The following is a 25,326-nucleotide window of genomic DNA, read 5'->3' as shown; positions in this document are numbered from 1 at the left end:
CCTCTACTGGTGGGTACAAGATATATCTGCAGACCAATGTGATCTGTAGACATAGCTACAGCCGGATCAGGCAGTGTGTTGTGCATACACACTGCTCGATCCATCGTGATGGACGCCATGAACTGGGTGGGCATTTACATGCACCCGCCCCAGTTGAGCCGTTAATCACCGCCGGCTGCTGCAGGAAGTGTACGGGCACTCGGCTGTCCACCCATACACACAGAACGATGCATCAATATATCTACAAATATACTGGTGCATCGTTCTGTGTGTATGGTACTTCAACGTTGCTAATAGGATTGCTGGGAGCAATACTATTAGTCCCAATGCAGGCTCTGTTATCGCACAATGCCTGCATTTATCAGGGATTATGCGTTGGGTGCCCCTGGCACCCAAAGCTTAATTCGCGTTAAGCAGCCGACGGAGCCCTGATAACACATTAGATCAGGAACTTATCCATAATCACGTGTTTTCATGCAATCCCGGGTCTAATTTTGGTAGATCAAAACAGCCTCTAATTGAATACCGCAATAAAGACCCTCTGTCATTAATCGCAATATCCGACTGTTTTTATGGATACCACCCATGGTCTGCAAACTGCTTGTAACCTGAAACTTGCGTTTAGGCTTGGTCTACACATGAACCAACAACTCTCTGAAATTGGACAACAAAAACATGTCAGTACAGTTTAACAAGTGGCCAAAATTTGAAATTAGCACCCAGAAAAGCAGTCCTTCTATATGGTGGTAGGAAGTTTAGCATTCTTGTAAACATCCAAACATAGATGATCAGGGTTAGGGCAAATGACTGCAGCAGCCAACCCCACCTGGAAACAATTTAAGTTTTTTTTTTTTAATTTAGGGTGTGTTTTCAGTTTAGTGGCCTGACAAAGAAACATCTGAGGAACTGCTTCCGCCAACTTTTCTAAATATGATGGTAATAAAAACTGACCTAATTAGTGGAAGAGGAAAAAATATATACATTGTTGAGTTGAGAGCAGCAGTTTCTCAGAACAACCTCCAAGGTGGCATTCATAATGAAGTCTCCATCTACAGATTACACAAGTAGAGGGGGGGAGGGTGTGTGTGTGTGTGTGTGTGTGTGTGTGTGTGTGTGTGTGTGTGTGTGTGTGTGTGTGTGTGTGTGTGTGTGTGTGTGTGTGTGTGTGCGTGCGTGCGAGAGAGAGAATTAGGTATCACGGTCATTACCTACTGGCAGAGCATTGCCATCAAAACCAATCTGGCATAACCAAAACATTGAGACACTGCAGCGGGAAAAGCATGGTTGCTCAGATGTATCTTGCTCTCCATATTTTAGGAAAAGAGGATTTTGGTACTTACCGATAAATCCATTTCTCTGAATCCTCTGGGGGACACTGGAGTCCTATACAGTAGGGGTGTGAAGCCTTGAACCGGAGGTGTGGCACAATCTAAAATTAGCATTGTCTGCACAGCCGGCTCCTCCCCCTTCACATCCCTCCTCCCTCAGTTTGAAAAATTTGACTGAGAGAAAAGGACATGACATTATAGCACATGGCGAGGAACCGAACCGTACAACATATCAAACAGCGGCCAAGAACTCTTAACCGAATAAGTAACGCTGTTTGTACGAACTGTTTAAAACAAGAACTTTGAACACAGCAGGTTGACAGCACCGAGGCGGGCGTCCAGTGTCCCCTAGAGGATTCAGAGAAATGGATTTATCGGTAAGTACCAAAATCCTCTTTTCTCTTTCATCCACTAGGGGACACTGGAGTCCTATACAGTAGGAGACGTCCCAAAGTTTTCCCCCAGGGAGGGGGTGCTGTCGGTGGCCTGCAAAACTAAACGTCCGAACTTAGATTCTCCGGACACAAAAGTATCAAACTTGTAAAATTTCGCGAACGTGTGGGCTGAAGACCACGTCGCCGCTCTGCAAAGTTGAGTAGTGGAAGCACCCCTGGCAGCCGCCCACGAGGCACCCACTGATCGGGTAGTATGAGCACCCGTCTGAACTGGAACCTGTTTGCCACAGGATATATAAGCTTGCCGAATGGCAAGTCTAATCCATCTAGACAGAGTCTGCTTAGATGCCGGCCAACCCTTCTTTGGCCCATCATAAAGAACAAACAAATGGTCCGACTTTCTGAAAGGTGACGTAACCTGTACGTATACCCTTAAAGCTCGGACAACATCCAATGACACGTCCTCATCTGTGATCCCCTGGAAAGATGGGACCACTATTGGCTGGTTTACGTGAAAACCCGAAACCACCTTCGGAAGAAAGTCTGCTCTTGTACGGAGTTCCGCCCTATCCTCATGAAAAACTAAGAAAGGACTCTTACAGGATAAGGCTCCCAACTCAGAAACCCGCCTAGCCGAAGCCAAGGCCAGTAATAACGTGATCTTCCAAGAGAGATGTATCAGGTCTGTTCTGGTCAACGGCTCAAACGTCGGTGACTTCAAATATTCTAACACCAAATTTAAGTCCCATGGTGCCGTGGGAGGACGGAAAGGGGGTTGAATCCTCAGAACCCCCTGTAAAAAGGTTTGAATCTCTGGCAAGGATGCTAACCACTGTTGAAAAAGGATGGAGAGAGACAAAATCTGAACCTTCAGAGATCCCAGTCTGAGGCCTCCCTCTAGACCGGCCTGAAGGAAAAGTAGAAGTCGAGATAAATGGGAAGTTCGTTGAATTCCATCCCCGCTCCTGACACCAAGCCATGTACCGTCTCCAAATCCTGTAGTAGTGCCCAACTGTGACCGGCTTCCTAGCAGCAATCATTGTAGGAATGGCCGTTAGAGGAATCCCTCTGTTTCTTAAGATCCGGGTTTCAATAGCCACGCCGTCAAACGCAGCCTGTTCAGGTCGGGGTGTAGGAACGGTCCCTGAGATAGCAGGTCCTCTCTCTGTGGTAACCTCCAAGGATCTTCCGCAAGTAACCCCCGCAGGTCGAAGTACCAACTCCTGCGGGGCCAATCCGGTGCGATTAGAATGGCCCACACTCGTTCCCGTTTTACCCTTTTTAGAACCCTGGGTATGAGTGGGAATGGGGGAAATATGTAAACCCTCCTGTAACACCAAGGAAGTGTTAATGCGTCCACTCCTTCTGCTGCTGGATCTCGAGTCCTTGACACATCTGGGCAGCTGATGGTTTTGTCGAGACGCCATTAGGTCCACCTGAGGCAGACCCCATCTTCTCACAATCATGTTGAAAATCCGTGGATGAAGACACCACTCTCCCGGATGCATGTCCTGGCGACTGAGGTAATCTGCTTCCCAGTTCTCCACACCTGGAATGAACACTGCCGAGAGAATGATGTCTCGTCTTTCTGCCCACAACAAGATCTTTGTGGCTTCCTTTAACACCATCCTGCTCTTTGTTCCTCCTTGACGGTTTATGTGAGCCGTCGTCGTGACATTGTCTGACTGAATCCTGATGTGTTGTTTCATGACTAGGTCTTCTGCTAAGAGAAGTGCATTGTAAACTGCTCTTAGTTCGAGGATATTTATGGGTAGTTTGCTCTCCTGTAGCGTCCACCGTCCTTGAAACTGATGGTCCTCTAGGACGGCTCCCCAACCTCTAAGACTGGCGTCCGTCGTCCGGATCCTCCAATCACAAATGCCGCATTTCTTGCCGGCTGCAAGGTTCTTGTGTAACGACCACATCAAGGAGACCCGTACTTGTGGTTGAAGTCGGATTCTCCGATGGAGAAGCCAGTGCGAGCCTGCTCCCTGAGCAATGAGGTTTATTTGGAATGGTCGGGAATGAAGTCTGCCGTACTGGAGAGCTTCGAATGACGCCACCATCTTCCCGAGAAGTTGCACACAGAGGTGCAGAGAAACGGTTTGCGTACTCAGTACTTGAGCCACTAATCTCTGTAGGTCCTGGACCTTGTTCTCTGGTAGGAACACACGTAATAGGACAGTGTCCAAGATGAGACCGAGGAATTGAATCCGTTGAGTCGGTATGAGGCTGGACTTTTGGAAGTTGACAATCCATCCATGTTGTATTAGAAATTGATGGGATGTCTGAACATCCTTGAGCAGTCGATTCTGCGATGGAGCCTTGATCAGTAAATCATCCAGATAAGGTATAATCGTGACCCCCAACAGTCTCAGTCCTGCAACCATGATCTTTGTGAAAATTCTTGGGGCTGATGCTAGACCGAACGGCAAGGCCCGGAATTGGTAGTGATCCGCCACCAGTGCGAACCTTAAGTAAGCCTGGTGAGGAGTCCAGATTGGAATATGCAGATATGCATCCTTTATGTCCATGGATACCATGAACTCGTCCTGTTCTAAGCCTGCAATGACTGATTGGATTGATTCCATCTTGAATTTGTAGACTCTTAAAAACTGGTTGAAAACTTTTAAATTGAGTATTGGTCTGACCGTCCCGTCCGGCTTTGGCACGACAAAAAGATTGGAATAGAACCCCGTTCCTCTCAGAGAAGCGGGAACCGGAATAATGACCTCTGCTTGTAGCAATTTGAGAATTGCTGCCCGTAGTGCCCCTGCTTTTTGAGGGCACCGAGGCAATCCTGTTGTAAAAAACTGACTGAGGCCTCTGTTGAAATTCCAGCTTGTATCCCTGAGAGATTAAGTTGTTCACCCAAAGTTCTGGTGAGGTTTTGGCCCAGATGTCCTGAAAACCTTCCAGTCGGCCGCCCACCAATGGGGACCCCAGGTGAGCTGGGAGGCCGTCATGCCATGGTCTTATCGGCAGGTTTATCCTGCTTTCTGGTTGTTGCCTGCGAGCGGCCTCTACCTCTGCCCCCGCGTGCTTGTGTACCAAAACCCCTACCTCGGGCTCGAAAGGACTGATCTAAATGAAGTAAACGCTGGTCCCGAATAACCTCTCCTAGTTTGTGGAGCGGTTCTCATATAAGGGGTGGGCAGAAAAGTGGACTTCCCCGCTGTAGCCTGCGAAATCCACTTGTCCAACTCTGGTCCGAACAGCATTTCACCCCCAAAGGGGATGGCTTCTACTGCATTCTTGGTGTCAGAGTCTCCTTGCCATTCTCTGAGCCATAAAATCCTTCTAGCCGATATAGCCGATGCAGATATGCGCGATGCTATTCTGCTAATATCCTTAGAAGCCTGACACAAGTATGAAGCAGATTCTCGAATGTGTTCCGCCAGTTGGGTAATCTCCTCTAAGCTATTTTCCTCCTCAATAGCTTGTACAATACGTCCAGACCATGCACCCATGGCCTTGTTAACCCAAGCACAGACGATTGCAGGCCTCTGCGCTGCGCCAGCTGCTACGAAAATTGACTTTAACGCTGTGTCAACCTTACGGTCTGACGCATCTTTTAAAGTAGTTACGTTAGGAATTGGTAAGATTGTCTTCTTTGACAACCTTCCTAGGGAAGCATCCACTACCGGCGGATTCTCCCACTTGTCCATTACACCCTTAGGTAGGGGATAAGTTATCTGAAACCGTTTCGGAAATTGAAATAGTTTGTCAGGCTGTTTCCAAGCCTCCTCCATCTGAGACTGGAGGGATTTAGGGATGGGAAACACTGCTGAACGCGGTTTTTGGGATTCGAACAAATCGAAATCTTCCGGCTCCCATATTTCCTCTACCTGAAAGTTTAAGATCTCCTTTACAGCGTCAATTAAGGAGTCCAGACCAGAGATTGCCGTGTCCTCCTCTGGAAAATCGGCATCTATGTTAGGTTCAATTAACTCACCTTCCTCTGTATCAAGAAGAAAACCCTGTTCCTCCTCTGATTCCGGTAGAATAGGAAGCGTTGTCTTAACGGCCTTGCGCACACTCGTTTCTGCGTGTGCGGGCGGCGTTAACTTGATGAGAAATTCCTCCATCGTCTTTGAGAATCCCGCAGCCCATTCCGATTGTTGCTTGCGCGATTCTGCCATCTCCTTGGAGATTCTATTAGCAAGGTTGTCTTCCCATGCCTTAGCCAGAGCACTGCTCCCAGGTGGAGCGTCCTTGTCTAAGCAGGAGTCGCACACCCCTGAGCTGCCAACCCACGTGCTCTTCTTGTTACATTTCGTACAAACATAACAGGTCTTGGTTGCCTTAGACATGTTGCTTTTAAACCCCTTATCAGGGTATTACGCAGCGCTTTCACCCTTTAAACTAGGAAGAGAAAGACTGGGAGATGACGGAAGTGAAGGTATTGGATCCGGCTGGAATTACCTGTCCTTTTGTTATGGAAAAGGATCAAGGCAAAATATTTTTACATGAAAAAATTAAATAAAAATTAACCAAAAACATAAAAAATAAAACACCAGCCGACTCGCAACCCCTTACACCCCAACTGTTAAATCAGCTACGATGTTAGAGTTGGTATTCGCTTGCTTCCGTGTATTTTCTTCAGGATCTTTGAAACAGAAGTCCCTTGAAAATATAATAAGTAAAATGATTACTTTCCAGGAGATCCTCACATATATAATTTACACCAGCAGAGGGAGCTCTTAGCATAAAGAACCCTCTACTAATATCAATATAGCCACATATCCAGTCAGAGCAGCAGGGGGAGCTATTTCTAAAGACTCTTCCTCTATGTTTTCCCCGTTGGAGGGGGGGAGGGGACGGTGAGGGCATGCATCTTCTCCGACTGGAGCCATAAATATTAAACATGGCCCCCACTAGAAGTTGTAAGTACTAACTTTTATGCTTTGCGCAGCCCATTCTCTATATAATTAACTGACCCTTTCTGTCTATATCGCCGCGCGCTGGCGAGAACTCCTCAGCCGCGCGGCGCTGTCTCTCTCTCTCTCGCTCTGTCCGCTGGCTGGCGCGCGCCGGGACCGCTATGAGAAGCTTCCTTAGCGGCGTCTGTACACCGCCTCTCTCTTCTTCTGCAGCGCGCCGCTCCGTCTCCCCCTGCACACAGGAAGGACAAACAGAGCCCAGCGCTGCACCAGCTCCTGCGCGCCGGCTGCTGACCTCAGTTCTGTGAAGAGGGGGTCTTTAGTAATACTACACAGCAAGTGTAAAGAGAGGAGAAAAAAAATAATAATAAATAAATATATATATATATATATATATATATATATATATATATATATATATATACACACACATATACACATATACATATATACACACATACATACACAATACACATACTAAATGAAAGAACCTAGCCTAAGCTGCTTCTTCTAAGTCCCCAGTTTTTCTTTTCAACCAGTACTCACTATTCTGCTGTTGGAGGATCTCCTGTGGAGAGATGCAGGTGCCTTCAGTAGGGATCTTTGTCTCTCCAATAGTAAGTAGCTTTGTCTCCCTTTTATTAGGGTTACGCAGCTCTTTTTAGATTTTTAGTCAGGAGCTAAGTGCTCCCACGTACTGTTACCTCCAGCACAATTTTTCAAACTGAAAGAGGAGGGATGTGAAGGGGGAGGAGCCGGCTGTGCAGACAATGCTAATTTTAGATTGTGCCACACCTCCGGTTCAAGGCTTCATACCCCTACTGTATAGGACTCCAGTGTCCCCTAGTGGATGAAAGAGAAAACAAGATGATGACATTTTGATCTCTACATTTTTTTATACAAAAGTAAAAACACACACGGGCTTCCCCCCACCACACACACACCACATAATAATAATAATAATCCCATAGACATACCATTTTCTTTACCTTCTTCCTCACTGGAAGAACTTTCCTCTGAACTCTCTTCTGCTTTCTTGGCTGCTGCCTTTGGTGTATTAGAAGGGGTGTTTTTCTTTGTAGAATCAGAACCGTCCTTTTTAGCGATTGTTTTATTCTGTTTTGCAGCCCCTTTTTTCACAGCGGTTTGTTTAGCTTTGTCATCTTCATCGCTGGAACTGTCTGATGAGGAGCTACTACTGGCCTTTGTTTTATTCACAGGAACTGGTTTCTTAGCAGCAGCAGGAGATTTTACTACTTTACCAGCTTTCTCTTCCTCATCACTTGAGCTGTCAGAGTCTGAGCTACTGGCCTTTGCTGCAGCCTTGCCTTTCACTTGTGCAGCAGCCTTGGGGGTGATAGTTTTTGAAGGGGTCTTTTTCTCATTTTTGGCTTTTTTCACTGGTAATTGCTTAGTTGCAGAAGGCTGTTTGGGAGTAATTTTGCTTCCAGCTTTCTTATCTTCTTCGCTGTCAGAGTCTGCAACAATAAAGTAAATTGTTAAAGAAGTTCTCAACCATAGTCCTAAATAACAAAGAAACAAAATAAAATAATGCACCTCTAATGCAGGGCACTACATAAAGAAATGAGGAGCAGATGGATATATTAATGAGACGGTCAAATTATTTTTCAATCCATTACAATGGGATGTACCCGAGGAATATAGTAGGCAGAACTATAAAGAAATCAAAGCCATGTATGATGCTTAACGGATTTTTGCACGTTTGTTAAAGGGGGTCCCCCAAATGCAGTTACTAGTGAAGGAATGGATAGAGGTCTGGCTTTTCCGCCCAAGACAGTGGTTCCCACACATGGAGGCAGATGTACTACCCTGGAGAAGTGATAAAGCAGTGAGAAGCGCAAGGTGATATTGCTGCAGCCAGTCATTACAGATTTGAAAAATGACAGGAGCTGGCTGGCTGGTGCATTATCAGCTTCCACTTATCATTGCTTTATCACTTCTTCATCCCTTCTCCAGGCTTAAAACATCTGCCCCTCTGTCCTTAAGGCACCTCAACGGACTAAGGGGTCTATTTACTAAGCCGTGGATGGAGATAAAGTACCAGCCAACAGCTCCTCTAATTTTTCAAACCCAGCCTAACATGGCAGTTAGGAGCCGACTGGGTTGTACTTGATCTCATCCAAGGCTTAGTAAATACACCTCTATATTTTAAGGAAATCCATGGATTGAACACCGGTGAATTAACTAGTACAGATGTCATTTTGATTTAATCACCTGTGCTCAGCCATGGATATCCTTAAATCCTGGACACTTAGGGTGCTTACACTCTAGGCAATATCGCGTATGATCCGGCCTATATTGGTTTAGAACGATATCGACTAGAGTGTACAGAAGATATATTGCACGATGCACACTCCCGCAGGTCGTCTGCTATGTCGCCCAATCAGACCTGTATGCAGACGAGGGTTATACTCCACCCCCCGCGGGTAGTCTGTGATGTCGCCCATCGGGACCGCATGCAGACGAGGGCAGTGCCCTCCGCATTTGTCGCAACAGACATCGGCAAGTGTGAATGCACTCGCCTATGTCTGGTCCCGACGCTGACTACATTGCATCGTTTGCGATGTTGTCCTAGTGTGTACACACCCTTAGGTTGCCTTAACCACTTGCCTGGTATGGTCGCATCAGATGTAACCACACCACCAGGCTAGGCATTTCCTGATATGGTCACATCTGATGCAACCTTTCAGAAAGCCCACTGTGCGGCTGCAGTTACCACTGTCAGAGGGACCTCTTGTTCTTAAAAATGTTCCAGGGAAAAAAATATATATATATTTTTTAATATAAAATCATTTTGGATATATTTTAAATAACTGTTCTTAACTCAATTCAAATCATAAAAATAAAGCCCCGACAATTTCTGAGCGGTTTTTAGAAAAAATATTAGCCAAGTAAGTGGTTAAAGACAGTGTTTGGGAATTACTTGCCCAAGAAATTGCCACCGCTCGTGTTGATTGGGCTCTCCGTTTCTCTAGCACCTTACATCCCTTCCTCTTCTATGCCTATATGATTACGTCTCTGAATTATCTGGAAATAAGTTGCATCGAAGGGGCATTACCTTTCTGTTGGGATTACAAATTGCAGTTCTGTACACCCAAGGACTTCTGATTTAAATATATAGTGACTACCTCTCACTGTTTTGCACGAGTGTGCATAACTGGGGCTGAGCAATGGGACTGGAGCACTATATTTGAATGGAGAGAGAGAGTAGTGTTCATTCTAGTACCCTGCACCTGTCACAACTCGTGCAGTTTCTTTTGCCTGCCTGGGGTATTGCTCCCTGCTCTGGTGCTTCTATCACACTCTGGTCTGTGCCTCAGCACTGAGATAAAGACCAGAGTGTTCTAGAAGCACCAGAGTAGAGAGTGACACCACAGGCAGGAAAGAGAAACTGCACGAGTCGTGACAGTTGCAGGCTACTAGAATGAACACTAAGGTAGAGTCCATGGTTCTCCCAAAAGTATTTGCAAGGCTGCTGGGAACCATAGTCTTGTGGCCAAAAATAGGATTTTGGTACTTACCAGATAAATCCTTTTCTTTGAATCCATACTGGGTACTGAAGTACTCTTGGGATATGGACGGGGCGTTAGCAGGGATAGGCACATTTAAATATTAAATTAGTAACCCTCTTCCCCCCCCCAATACTTGCAAGATGCCTGAGTTTTTTACTGAGCCGAACAGGAGCGAAAGAGGATGAACAATGGAGAATTACATATAACATTATAAGATAACGAACAACTAGAAAGTTGAAACGACAACAGATATCACCTTAACATTCAAACAAGCAGGTGATAATGTGTTCCATAAGATAATCTGAACTTAATACAAACAGGTGAAACTGCTGTGGGCGGGCGTCCAGTACCCCCTATGGATTCAAAGAAAATGATTTATCTGGTAAGTACCAAAATCCTATTTTCTCTTTCATCCACTAGGGGTCACTGGAGTACTCTTGGAATGTACCAAAGTTTCCCCCTTGAGCGAGAGAGCTGGTTGGCACCTGTAACACTAGACAGCCAAAGCTAGATACTGATGCCGCAAAAGTATCAAACTTTTGTACGGACGACCATGTAGCTGCACGGCAAAGTTGCGTCATGGAAGCCCCACAACCTGAGGCCTATGACGTTCCCACAGAATGTGCTGAAATAGATGCTGGTGGTTGTAGACTAGCATGAAAAAAAGCCTGACGAATGGTCCACTTAATCCATCTAGCCAAGGTCTGATTGGAAGCTGGTCAATCTACCTTGACTGCATCATAGAGAACAATATATCTGTTTAATGTACGGTTGACGTTCGGGCTACATAAATCCGAAGCGCACTAACCACATCCAAAGTACCTGGAGTTCCTGAACCTTAAGCAAAAAACAGGAACTACAATTGGTTGATTTATATGAAGAGAGGATACTACCTTTGGTAGAAAAGCGGGATTCTCGTCCGAAGTTCTGCTCTGTTATCATGAAACACCAGAAACGGTGGTTTGCATGACAACGCACCCAGTTCTGAAACACGCTTTACCAAGGCTAAGGCGAAAACTTTTTTCCAAGTAAGAAACTTAACATACACTTGTTGTAAGGGTTCAAAAATTGAGGACTGCAAAAAGTCTAAAACTAGATTCAAGTCCCATGGAGCTGCAGGTGGTAAAAATGGAGGTTGAACTCTAAGGATACCTTGCAGGAAAGTTTGCACTGTTGGCAAAATAGCCAAATGGCGCTGAAAGAAAATTGACAAAGCAGAAAACTGCACCTTTAGTGTCGCTAAAACGTAGTCCTCCATCTAGCCCCGTCTGTAAAAATAGCAAGACACGGGATAACTTGAAAGATGATGTTGGAAACTTCCAAGATTCACAGCAACCAATATAAAGCTCGCCAAATCCTGTGATAATGAGCTGCTGTAACTGGCTTCCTAGCATGTAACATGGTTGGTATAACAGACTCTGGAATGCCCTCTCGTCTTAAGAGAGCGGTTTCAACAGCAACATTGTCAAACGCAGCTGCGCTAAAACGAGATTTATGGTAAGAACTTACCGTTGTTAAATCTTTCTGCGACGTACACTGGGCTCCACAGGGAATGACAATGGGGTGTACAGCAGGATCTTGATCCGAGGCACCAACAGGCTAAAAGCTTTGACTGTTCCCAGAATGCATAGCGCTGCCTTCTCTATAACCCCGCCTCCGTGCACAGGAGCTAAGTTTTTGTTAACCAGTCCAGTGCAGTAGCAAGACAACAGTAGTTAGTAGCCACATACTTTCTCCTGTCGTGAGAATGTGGGATATCAGCGGCTATTGCCATACCAATCCAAAGAAGCCAAGTGCGCCAGGGGGGGCCGCCTGTGGAGCTCAGTGTACCTCGCAGAAAGATTTAACAACGGTAAGTTCTTACCATAAATCTAGTTTTCTGCTGCGGGGGTACACTGGGCTCCACAGGGAATGACATTGGGGATGTCCTAAAGCAGTTCCTCATGGGAGAGGACGCACTGTAGCAGGCACAAGAACCTGGCGTCCAAAGGAAGCATCCTGGGAGGCGGAAGTATCGAAGGCATAGAACCTTATGAACGTGTTCACTGAGGACCACGTAGCTGCCTTGTACAATTGTTCAAGGGTCGGACCACGGCGGGCCGCCCAAGAAGGTCCAACCGACCGAGTAGAATGGGCCTTGATGGTAGCAGGAGCTGGAAGGCCAGCCTGTACATAAGCATGTGCAATCACCATTCTAATCCATCTGGCCAGGGTCCGTTTGCGAGCAGGCCAGCCACGTTTGTGAAAACCAAACAGTACAAAGAGAGAATCAGACTTCCTAAGGGATGCAGTTCTCTTCACGTAGATATGGAGAGCCCGTACCACATCCAAAGACTGCTCTTTGGAAGACAAGTCAGGAGAGGCAAAGGCCGGAACCACGATCTCCTGATTAAGGTGGAAAGAAGACACCACCTTAGGCAAGTACCCGGGACGAGTTCTAAGAACCGCCCGGTCACAGTGAAAAATCAGATATGGGGACCGACAAGACAAGGCACCCAGATCAGACACCCGTCTAGCAGAGGCAATAGCCAGCAGAAACAATACCTTAAGAGAAAGCCACTTAAGATCTGCAGATTCAAGAGGCTCAAACGTAGACTCTTGCAACGCCTCCAGAACCACGACAAGTCCCAAGGAGCCACAGGCGGGACATAAGGAGGTTGAATCCGCAAAACACCCTGAGTGAACGTATGAACTTCAGGTAAAGTCGCAATTCTTCTCTGGAACCAAACAGCCAGGGCAGAAATATGAACCTTGATGGAGGCCAGACGAAGGTCCAAGTCCAGGCCCTGTTGTAGAAAGGCCAAAAGTTTGGCCGTACTAAACTTGTAAGCGTCATGATTATTAGTGGCGCACCAAGCAAAGAAAGAATTCCAGACCCTATGAAATCCGAGCAGAAGCCGGTTTCCAGGCCTTCAACATAGTCTGATTGACCGCATCAGAAAATCCTTTGGCCCTCAAGGCAGACGCTTCAAGAGCCACGCGGTCAAAGCCAGCTGGGCCAGATCCTGGTAGACACAAAGGCCCTGAACAAGGAGGTCTGGTCGTTGTGGAAGCAGAAGAGGACGCTCGAACGATAGACCCTAAATGTCTGAGAACCAGTGCCGCCTGGGCCACGCTGGAGCGATCAGAAGTAGGATTACTCCTTCTTGCTTGAATTTCCTTAGTACTCTGGGCAGAAGTGACACCGAAGTGAACACGTAGGGCAGCCGAAAGTTTCATGGAATTGCCAGTGCATCCACGAACGCCGCCTGAGGATCCCTTGTCCTTGCTCCGAAGACCGGAACCTTGTGATTGTGTCGAGACGCCATCAGGTCCACGTCTGGGAGGCCCCACTTGTCCACTAGGAGTTGAAATACTTCTGGATGGAGGCTCCACTCTCCGGTGTGTACGTCCTGACGATTGAGGAAGTCCGCTTCACAGTTGAGGTCCCCTGGAATGGACACTGCCGATATGGCTGGCAGATGGCGTTCTGTCCACTGAAGTATTCTTGATACTTATCTCAATGACATGCGGCTGCGAGTGCCGCCTTGATGATTCATATACGCCACCGTGGTTGCGTTGTCCGATTGTACTTCAACAGGTCTGTTCTGGATTAAATGCTGGCCAAGTTCAGAACATTGAACACTGCCCGCAGTTCCAGAATGTTTATCAGGAGTAGAGACTCCTCCTTGGTCCACCGACCCTGAAGAGTGTTGCTCCAACACCACGCCCCAAACTCTCATACTGGCATCCGTTGTCAGAAGGACCCAGTTTGAGATCCAGAAGAGACTACCCCTGCTCAATCGTTGGTCCTGAAGCCACCAGCTCAGTGACAGGCGGACACCCGGAGATCATGTGAGACCTGATCCGGTGAGGCAGGCCGTCCCACTTGGCAAGAATCAATTTCTGTAGAGGGCGCGAATGGAGTGGAGCGTACTCCACCATGGTCGAAAGCCGACACCATGAGACCAAGCACTTGAATCGACGAATGTATCGACACTTGCGGACGAGATAGGAAGCATCGAATCCTGTCCTGAAGTTTCAGGAACTTCTCCTGAGACAAGAACAACCAATGGTTGTGAGTGTCTAACAACGCCCCCGGGTGCACTATGCTCTGAGCAGGGACCAGGGAAGATTTCTTCCAGTTGATGAGCCACCCGTGGGCTTGCAGAAACTGGAGCATCAGATCCAGATGGCGTAGGAGAATTTCTGGGGAATTCGCCAGGATCAACAAGTCATCCAGATACGGCAGGATGTATGTCCAGGGAGACCATATAATCCCCAGGTTCCAAGGCCAGAACAGTAGAGCAAAGAGTTTCCATATGAAACTTGGAGACCCTCACAAATTTGTTCAAGGACTTGAGGTTGAGAATGGGCTGAGAGGAACCATTCGGTTTCGGGACTAGGAACAGCGGTGAATAGTACCCCTTGCCTCTCTGAGCCAGAGGCACCTGTACTACCACTCCTGTGTCCAGGAGGGACTATAGCACCGAATTAAGAGTTTTTGCCTTCACCTGATCTGAAGGGACGTCTGTCAGGCGAAATCGATGAAGGGGACGATTCTTGAAGGATACAGCGTAACCTTGAGTGACGACTTCCCGTGCCCAGGCGTCTGAAGTGGTTTTCAACCCTTCCCTGGTAAACCCTAGAAGTCGGCCCCCCACCCTGGGATTCCCCAGAGGGAGGCCCGCCCTGTCAAGCAGCAGGCTTGTCAGTTTTTGAAGCAGGCTGACTGGCAGCCCAGGCCAGTTTAGGTTTAGGCTTAGTGGGTTTGGAAGTGTGAGCCTGTTTCAGGTACACCATTCCAACAGCTCGAGTCGAATGAGCCTTCAATGAGTCAGGAACAGGTAATGCTGAAGAAACACAAGCCTGCCGAATAGCAGAAGTAACCAGCGTGCCACCGTGCTCTTAAGAGGCCGGCCAGCCACGTTTGAGCGCATCAACCAAAACCAACAAAGTATCCGTACGACGAGTAGAGACTGTACGGGACAAATAAATGAGTAAGGCTCTAGCTTGAAACTGAAAATGCCAAGGACCGATTGCAAATCTCAGATGCTGTCCAAATGGGAACATGTAGGTATGCAGCCTTTATGTCTATGGAAGCAAAATATTCCTCTGGTTCCATGGAGGTGATTATTGAACTAATGGATTCCATTTTGAATTTTTGTTCAGGGAGATTTACAAACTAGTGATTTTCCTAATTGCGCAAAACAGACAGTGGTGCAGCTATGAGAAAAAAAGGGATTCTTCACAACAATCAGGGAGATTTAGACATTTTAAATTTAAAATGGGCCGAAATGAACCGTCCGGTTCGTTTACGAGAGAAAGACTTGAGTAAAAATCCTGACCCTGTTGTTGTTTGGGAACCGGAAGAATTACTCCATTGTGTAAAAGTGCTTGTCACCTGGAGGGATCGCATGGGAGAAGGGTGATAAAAAGAAGCGACGTGGGACTGGTTCCTCAAGGTCCAAAACATATCCTCGGGATATGACCCCCGTCACCCACCGATCTGGTTTCGTCAGTAGCCATATTTCCTTGAAATGTAGTAACCGAGCCCCAACCACCAAGGATCCCTCCGGAGACCGCAGAGCATCATATAGCAGGCTTGTCGGTACACTTGACGGCTGTGGAAATCTTGAAAAGGCTCGAAAGGACTGGAAACTTCCTCTGCCTTGAGTACGAAAGTACCGAAACTTTGTTGGTTTCGTGTTTTGAGTAGTGATGAGCGGATTCGGTTTTACTCGGTTTTACTCGGTTCTCAAAACCGAATCTTATTGGCTATCCAAAACACGTGACATCAGTGAGCCAATAAGATTCGGTTTTGAGAACCGAGTAAAACCGAGTAAAACCGAATCCGCTCATCACTAGTTTTGAGGAGCAACTGGAAGAAACGGGCTCTTGTCCCCGGTGGCATTGGAGATAATTTTTTTTTTTTGTAAGCTCTGAGCCACAGGGAAATTCCTCTTCAAAGGGAACGGCTGTTAAAGTCTGTGTGGAATCGGAGTTAGCGTTCCAAACCAGAAGCCAGAGTGCACGTTTTGCCACTACTGCTAAAGCAGATACACGTGACTGCAGATACACAAGGCTTCACCTACATAAGTGAGTGCTTCAGAAATTTGTTCTGCTAATTGAATAGCCTTCGATGGACCATCAGATTGTATTCCAGTCATCCACGGCCGTAAGGACCCAAGCGCCGGTTAGGTCTGGACGTAGAGAAATACCTGATAAAGTGAACCTGGATTTAGGAATTGCCTCTATTTTCCTATGCATGGGATCCTTCAACGTTACCGATTGTACTGAAGGGATTAACCGTAGCAGTCATCAGATGTGTCAGAGGAGCATCCACCTTCGAGGCTGATTCCCAGAACTGTGCGTCTTCCTCTGCAAATGGATACAGAAAATAGGATTTTGGTACTTACCAGGTAAATCCTTTTCTTTGAATCCATAGGGGGCACTGGAGTACTCTTGGGATATGGGCGGCGTAGCAGAACAAAGGCACTGAATATTTAAATTTAGAACTCTCCACCCCTCCATATCCCTAGAGTACCTCAGTGTACGAACCCAGTGTTTTTACTGAGCGAACTACTATAGAGAGGTTGACAATGGAGAATTCCTATAACATAACGGACAACAACAAAGTTGACCCATAACGTTAGTGTCAACTAAACAGTTGACAGCATAACCGATAGACCTTTATAGTTTGAACCAATCGGTTAAAATGTGTTACCATAAGCTCCTTTGAGCTTAATACAAACCAGGTAAAACGTGTTACCCTAAGCTCCTCTGAGCTTAAAACAACCCAGGTAAAACTGCTCTGGGTGGGCGTCCAGTGCCCCCTATGGATTCAAAGAAAAGGATTTACCTGGTAAGTACCAAAATCCTATTTTCTTTTTCATCCACTAGGGGTCACTGGAGTACTCTTGGGACGTACCAAAGCTTCCCTCGTGGGCGGGAGAGCTGTTTGACACTTGTAACAGTAGGCAGCCAAAGCTAGATGCTGATGCCGCAACCATTCATAACGTGTAAACGTGCACAAACGTGGTGCACTGAAGGCTATGTAGCCGCGTCGTAGACGCTCCACGACCCGCTGGGTCTGACATTCCCACAGAACCTGTGGGATGAGCTATTACTGACGTAGGCGATTGTAACTTAGCCTTAAAGTAAGCCTGACTTGTAGTCATTATTATCCCACTGGATAATGTCTGCTGAGAAACTGGCTAACCCCAGTTGGCAGCATTATAGAGAACAAACAACGTATCCGTATCACGTACTGTAGACGTTCGGGACATATAGACGCGTAATGCGTGTACCACATTCAGAATTCTAGAATGTGCTGTCAACACAGGAACCACTATTGGTTTATTGATGTGAAGAATAAGAAAGCAGAATTCGTCCGAAGATCTGCTTTGTCATGAGAAAACTCAAATACGGTGGCTTGGAATACAAGGCACCCAAATATGAAAACAAAACCCTTGCCGAAGCTAAGGCTAGAAGAAAAATGTTTTCCCAAGTGAGAAACTTAATCCCCATTTATTGTAAGGGTTCAAAATATGAAAACTGTAAGAAATCTGAACCCAACCTCAAGTCACCTGGCGCTGTAGGTGGGATAAATGGAGGCTGCACTTTGATGACACCTTGTAGAAAGGTGTGTACAGACGCAATAGAGTCAAACGTCTTTGAAAATAAGTTGACCACACAGATACCTGCACCCTCAGTGCAGATAAACGCAGTTTTCCATCCCACCCCGTTTAACAGAATACGGGTAACTTGAAGGATGATGTCGGAAACTTCCGAGCTTTACCACCTATGTAAGCACACCAAATTTTGTAATAATGAGCTGCCTTAAGCGGCTTACTAGCTCGTAACATGGTTGGTATAATACTGTAATGCCCTATTTCTTTTCTTAAGAGGGCGGTCTGAACCCTCACCCCGTCAACCGCAGCTGCGGTACATAGGTAATAGGTACATAGGTAACTATGGGTAAAAGAACGTTCCCTGTTGTAACAGGCTGGACGTATTATGAGCGGGCCAAGATCGTGTGCAAGTATTCCTTGGAGATTCGAGAAGCAAGCTCTCCGAAACCCATGAGATATCACTAGTATGACTGTGACGAACTGTCTTATGATCCGTTTTGGCAACGGAGAGAGCAGCGGAAAATGGTGGAGCCAGATACACGATGCTGAATGACCACACGAATGTGAGAGACTCCACCGCCACTGCCCTTGTGATCTGTTGTTTTGTACACATACTGAGCTTTTGTAATTGTGGCGAGATGCCATCATGTATACCTGAGGGTAACCCCCTTCTGTGGACTCACATATGAAACACCTCTGGATTTAATGTCCAGTTTTCAGGATCTAAATCCTGACGGGTGAGATCATCTGTCTAACAGATGTCCACTCACGGAATGAACCCCGTTGACATTATCACATAATGGTGTTCTGGGCAATTGAGGATTCGAGTTACCTGCCGCATTGCCATGCGGCTTCTTGGTTCTCCCTGGTTGTTGTGTATGCAACTCCCGTTGCGTTGTCTGACTGTTGGTCAGACTGAAAGCGAAGCATGTAGTGCATTGTAAAATGCACGGAGTTCCAGGACATTTATCGACAGCAATCTGTCGTGATCCGTTTCAGAACCTCTGTCGCTGATCTTTTTTAACTACAACTCCTGAACCTCTGAGACTCTCGTCCAGATTATATACACCCTCGCCCCTCTGTGGGAAACGCGAGTGAAGGCCGGCGAACTAAATCGCTTTGAAACACATCATTATTCTTAACAGGCGAATACAGCAATGTACCGCTAGTGTGCGTGTTTTGCACTAATTACTAGATGTACATTTGTTCTTGCTGGTGTAGTAGGTAAATGTCTTCGATTTACCGTATTTATAATCTTACCTAGGAATTGACGTAGTTTAGACGGAATTAGATGCGATTATCTTTGAACTTGATCTGCCACCGCAGTATACATTAGTAGCGCAAGTTAAAGGAACTTTGTTGAGACAGAGTTCTTATGAGCAGATCGTCTAAGTATGGAACGATTGTCACTGGCAGGTCTCTGAGATGAGCCATCATCACCAACATCACTTTGGTAAATACCCGAGGCGTTGACAAGAAGCCAAATGGTAGACCTGAAATGGTTAATGGTTGTGGCGTTTTGCAAACGCTAGAACCTGTGATGACCAAACCGGAATGGGTAAATACACATTGTGAAGATCAAGTGAAATTATGCAATTTTGTGGCTCCAATATGCAAATACTAACCGCAGAAAATCCATTTTCAAACTGCAGTAAGTGACTTGCTGATTGAGACTGCGACGGAGCTGTCTGGTTTTGTTACCCCAAACAGAGGGGAATAAGTAACCCTGACTCTGTTGGTGTACTACTGCCTGGTTATAAAGACAGCTGAAAACTAGCAGAGACTAAATGGCAACCTGCCAAACCGTTCGACAGAGGCAGTCTTATCCTTTAATCTGTAAATAGCTGAGACATCCATGAGTTGATGTCTGGAAACCCCGCAAATGTAACGTGTAAAGACGCGCTTCCACATTGGAAAATGGAGATGGCCTAAGAGGTCATCAAGCCACTTGCTTGCTGACTGTAGCGTCCTGTCGTTACAAGGCGTGACTGTTTTGTACCACCGCCTTGAAAAAACTGAAGTCTAAAGGGATTAAACGCCAGCACAAGTATTTCTGTTTTGATACTGGATGCGGTAATGGCTGAATATCAAATTTAGGACCAAACAAGCTCTGGCCTTGTCGCGCTTAAACTAGCGACGATGAAAAGTGAGAATCGAAGTAACCGGCGTTAGCAGAAGCTTTACAGATATACTCTGCAGCTTCTTTTAACAGTTTATTGTTTCCATACATAGTCTAGTGACCCAAATGTATCTTGGGTCTTTATAATGTTTGACACAGACGCATTTACCAATGGCGGATCGCGTCATTTTGGAAACGATTAAATAGTGGTTAGAGTCTACTTAGTCTCTGTAAAAACGTAGACATTGACTCACTGGGCCGCACTATCTGAGTGCTGGACTAATGTACCCTTCTCACTCGTAGTTATCGGTGTGAGATTTGACATAGAATCGTGCATTAAATTATAAGACCAGTTAAATAAACACCCTGGTACCCAAAGGGAAATTGGCCCTTTGGAAAGACTGTCCTTCGTTAGTGCTGGTGGAGTAACTTCCGAGACTCCGTTACCGCTCTTTTAATTTGAATTGCCAATGCAATTTTTAGTCTGCGCTAGAGCCTTACTCGCTATGCAGACAGACACCACTTAATATATATATATGCTCAATAGGCTATTATACAGCATTAATATAGGCTCAATAGCCTATTTGATAATTACAGATTAATATATAGGCTCAATAGCCTACTATACAGTGATAATCACATACATTAATATAGGCTCAATAGCCTATTATACAGTGATCATCACAGATATTAATATATATAGGCTCAATAGCCTATTATACATGATAATCATTAATATTCTGATATCACAGGACAGGTTATAATACATGTCTGCATTATTTACTGTCACCTCTGGCTGCATATATAACTGCTGTTTATATATGTATTTTACATACCCTTTCAGCAGTGAGTCGCCCGATTCCACCGCCCCCCTTCCCCCCTGTAACACTGTCTTCTCAGGAACAGCCGGGAAGACTTGCAGGGAGGCTTGCAGGGAGGCTGGTATCTGCGGTGCTGGGCGGTCGGACGGAGCAGCGGCCCGGTTGTCACCCTGTTAACGCTGTTAGTGAGCGTCTGCGGGTGGATGTTGTCGGCCGGACGGAGCGGCTGGAACGGGCGGACGTAGCGCTGCCGTCTGGAGCGAGTCTCAGACGTAGCGGCTGGGCGCTGTGGCGGGCGGTGCGTGGAAGCGGCATTCACTGTGACCCACCTAGCGGGGCGGCAGCCTGCGCTGACCGCCCCGTTCCCCAGCTTACCTTCCTCCTATTCAAGGCTGCGACGGGGCTTCTCTGTGTAAGCTCCGTCCAGCTTTCAAGTCATCTTGTTCCTGGCTGCGACGGGGCTTCTTTCTGTAAGCTCCGTCCAGCTTGTTCCTGGCTGTGACGGGGCTTCTTTCTGTAAGCTCCGTCCAGCTTGTTCCTGGCTGTGACGGGGCTTCTTCTGTAAGCTCCGTCCAGCTCGTCTTTGATAACTTCTTGCTGGCTGTGACGGGGCTTCTTTATGTAAGCTCCGTCCAGCTCTTTGATCATTTCTTCCTGGCTGTGACGGGGCTTCTTTCTGTAAGCTCCGTCCAGCTGTTGCAGGAGACAGTGGGCTGCCTGTGGCTGTGAGGGTGCTCTTTGTGAGGACCGACACGCCATGCGCTGCCTTGCAGCGGCACCATCCCGGACCCATGTTTTTCCAGAAACTGGGAAGGGATGTGCTAAGTGTAAAATTAAAAATTAAAAAAAAAAATCAAAATGAAAAATTAATAAATCTTCCATCCAAGTGTGGGAATCCCACAAGCCGATGTTAGTGCTTAGAGCACAGAAAAAACACTGGGTTCGTACACTGAGGTACTCTAGGGATATGGAGGGGTGGAGAGTTCTAAATTTAAATATTCAGTGCCTTTGTTCTGCTACGCCGCCCATATCCCAAGAGTACTCCAGTGACCCCTAGTGGATGAAAAAGAAATCCCAAATGTTGTAGGAGCATGACAACCGCGAATCCGACTTAAGCCAGGGCTCTTTTAAAATATCCGCAAAGTGCGTCCTGAGCTAGTAGACCACTGCTGCTATTCCCAAGTGACGGTATCCTCCCACTCAGTATCTACTTCACCTTCCTCCAGAGGGGGAACTATGGAATCCAACTCCACTCCTACGAAAATGATAGCAGGCAGTTGCTGCTGTTGCTTAGTAGCAGAGGAAGCGGAAGTAGTCACTGTCTTGTTCAAAGACTGTGCTAAGTTAGAAAGACATTTGCCCACGGTGGCTCCTCCACAGACTGCCCTGAATCAATACCCGATTGGGACTGACGCAAGTCAGCAACCATAGCATCGGCCATGTTCCTGGCCCACTGAGGAATTGACTGATCCGCAGAGCACCCCTGCTGCCTGGGATCCGTGTCATTCAGAGCCGCACAGTGAACAGGCGAAATAAACAACGGAGCCTGCTTTACTTTTAGCAGATTTGTCTGGTTTATTGGCCAAATTGCTGCTAAAATCTTACAAGTGGCCTAATAAGTAACACTGAATAGTAAAAGGGGCTTAATTAAGTCTTTTTAATCTCCTTACACAATGTCTAATATAGATATGAACCCCGCCTGTACTAATATCAGGATGAGTAAGTAATAACAGAGAGCCCTCCAAAGAGAAATGTTTACACAGCCCCACAAATTACTCACAGTGAAGGAAATAAAGTAAATAACTAAACAAGCACAGGGCCAGCACAATACTTGCTGTCAGCCGATCACCGTCTGAACTGAACAGGGTGAGAAGCGGAGGACCCAGATGTGTGTGCGCGCTAACCGCAGCGTACAATCCCCCGCAGTGCAGCGTGGAGACAATGGCACCCATAGCTCTAGCCCGCACACACAGAATGAGGCGGGCGGCACAGTAATAACCCTCCGAAAGGGAAGCACTCCTTCCCTTCTGGACCACCGCCGTGGCTGGCTGCTCCCCTTCAGCAAAGGGACCCGACTGCAGTGAAAATGCGGCATCAGACAGATATGGAAGCAGTATCTAGGCTTACAGGAAAAGCCAGATGCCTCACAGCTGACCAAATCAGCGTGTACGGCAGCGGACAGAGCACCAGCGCGCGCCCATACACGCGGTCCCTGTCAGACCACACCACACAAAAACTCCACAGTGTGCGCCCAAACAACAGTACTGTCAGACACCACAGGCCCGCTTACACCCACCAGTGTACCGGAGCACAGTCACACAGTGAAGCACAGTACACTAAATAAAATTATGAAAAGGGGGAGTAACAGCCCAACACTGCCCAGGCAGGCTGTGGCTGTCCTACCTGAAGGTTGCCTCCTCGGATCCCTTGTCCAGCCAGAAGAAAGCCCCAGTGACCTCAGTATGGTGGCTTCCCCAGAGGCTATAATGAGTGGGGATTCAGTTCTATCTATCTAGCCCCACTCTAAATATACTTGTCACCTGTATACAGGGACTAAGTATCCACAAAAAAAATCACATCAAACAAAGAAAACCTAACTAAAAACTATAGGCAAAGAAACTGTGTCTGTACTCTCCAGGCACAAAACTAAAACGGAGGTAATCTGCTGGTCGGGCTGGAGGATAGGATGGGTTAGAGGGAGGGGAGGGGGAGAGATTTAGTTTTTATAGGTTCCGTGCCAAACTCCCTTCCCACACACTCTAACCAATCAGTAAGTGCGCAGCGTCCCAGAGAAATTATGACATGCAATAAAAACTGTACTGGACTAGCAATACAGAGTAGTACTAAGTATAGCTATACACTTAATAGATATATCAATGCACAGTAAAGACTGGATGTATATCACAGGGTACTTGTACTAAATAACCCTGACTAAAAGCACTCTCTCTAAACTAACACTGTCAGCAGACATATAGAATACTTAAGTGTCCTGTAAAATACATAGCGCTGACATGCAGGCAGCTTTACCGAGGACGATTTGCCCAAACAGTCCAAGGATCAGCTCAGCTTGTCCTAATGGCGCCCAAACGCCGACAGAGTCAGGGAGAGAGAGAGAGAGAGAGATGCAGCTCCAGGGCGGGAACATTTACTCTAAATGGCACCCTGGGGCTGGGGGAGGGGCTACAGGTCAGAGCCTTATCCCCTTGCTGGACTTCACCACCGGGTACTGCAGGCCTTAGCAAACGGATTTTTGAGAGAATCCGACCTGTGCCCTGGTGGTCTAGTGGGGTCCCTGTACTGCCACAGTGTCCACGTCAGCTCGCACGGCGCGCCTCCCACCGGATCGCGATTTCCAGCGGGTCCCACCTGGGAGACCCACTTACCTCCACCCTGAGTGTGGCCACGCGATCCTGGAGAGCTGCGGAGGGGTGTGTGACTGACAGAAGAAAACCGGAGCCTTTGCTGTAAGTACCCGGCAACCAGGGTGTGGGAGTAAACAGTGCCGCTGGGGGAGGTGATGGAGCTGCAGCAGGAGATGTCTGACTGACATCTAACACTCACAGTGTGTTTGCTGCAGCCCTTGAAGTCTTCATTTTTCACTTAGAAAAGCTCTTCTGAGGGCTGCTGGAGCAGCCCTACCTGTTAGCTGCCTGCACTGCATGGCACCAACTACAAAACGGAGCTCCTGTGCACGGAGAAGGGGTTATAGAGGAGGCGGCGCTATGCATTCTGGGAACAGACAAAGCTTTTAGCCTGTTGGTGCTTCGGATCAAGGTACACCACAATGTCATTCCCTGTGAAGTACAGTGTACCCCGTAGTAGAAATTGGGTTAAAGAAATGGACCCTGTTGCAAAAGGTCTGGACATAGCGGAAGCGGCCACGGACAGTCTGCGAGTAGACCGCAAGATAATAGAACCACGCTCTCCGAGGCCAATGAGGCGCCACAAGTATGACGGCCGTGGACTCTTTTGATCCGCTTTAGCAACCGAGGAAGCAGCGTAAATGGTGGAAAATAAGAATTTACTCACCGGTAATTCTATTTCTCGTAGTCCGTAGTGGATGCTGGGGACTCCGTAAGGACCATGGGGAATAGACGGGCTCCGCAGTAGACTGGGCACTCTAAAGAAAGATTAGGTACTATCTGGTGTGCACTGGCTCCTCCCTCTATGCCCCTCCTCAAGACCTTAGTTAGGGAAACTGTGCCCGGAAGAGCTGACATTACAAGGAAAGGATTTTGGAATCCAGGGTAAGACTCATACCAGCCACACCGTACAACTCGTGATAACCTTACCCAGTTAACAGTATGAACAACTGAGCATCACTCAACGGATGGCTCATAATAACAATAACCCTTTATTAAGCAATAACTATATACACGTATTGCAGAAAGTCCGCACTTGGGACGGGCGCCCAGCATCCACTACGGACTACGAGAAATAGAATTACCGGTGAGTAAATTCTTATGTTCTCTAACGTCCTAGTGGATGCTGGGGACTCCGTAAGGACCATGGGGATTATACCAAAGCTCCCAAACGGGCGGGAGAGTGCGGATGACTCTGCAGCACCGAATGAGCAAACACAAGGTCCTCCTCAGCCAGGGTATTAAACTTGTCGAACTTTGCAAAAGTGTTTG

General features: G+C 47.0%; 1 protein-coding gene across 2 annotated transcripts in view; it reads right to left on the bottom strand.

Annotated features, from left to right (window-relative positions):
- Positions 1–25,326, bottom strand: part of NOLC1 (nucleolar and coiled-body phosphoprotein 1) — a 149,791-nt gene that overhangs the window by 4,131 nt on the left and 120,334 nt on the right. Inside the window, exon 16 of one of the 2 annotated variants that reach the window (XM_063961382.1) lies at positions 7,596–8,084. In XM_063961382.1, coding sequence (XP_063817452.1) covers positions 7,596–8,084 — 489 coding nt within the window. Of the gene's footprint in view, positions 1–7,583; positions 8,085–25,326 lie in introns of both variants that reach the window. The other variant, XM_063961381.1, reaches the window with a different exon arrangement.

The sequence above is a fragment of the Pseudophryne corroboree genome, chromosome 3 (genome assembly GCF_028390025.1).
Source record: "Pseudophryne corroboree isolate aPseCor3 chromosome 3, aPseCor3.hap2, whole genome shotgun sequence".
Classification (NCBI taxonomy): domain Eukaryota; kingdom Metazoa; phylum Chordata; class Amphibia; order Anura; family Myobatrachidae; genus Pseudophryne; species Pseudophryne corroboree.
The sequence above is the reverse complement of the archived record's forward strand: the minus strand, read 5'-3'. Positions and strand labels throughout refer to the sequence as shown.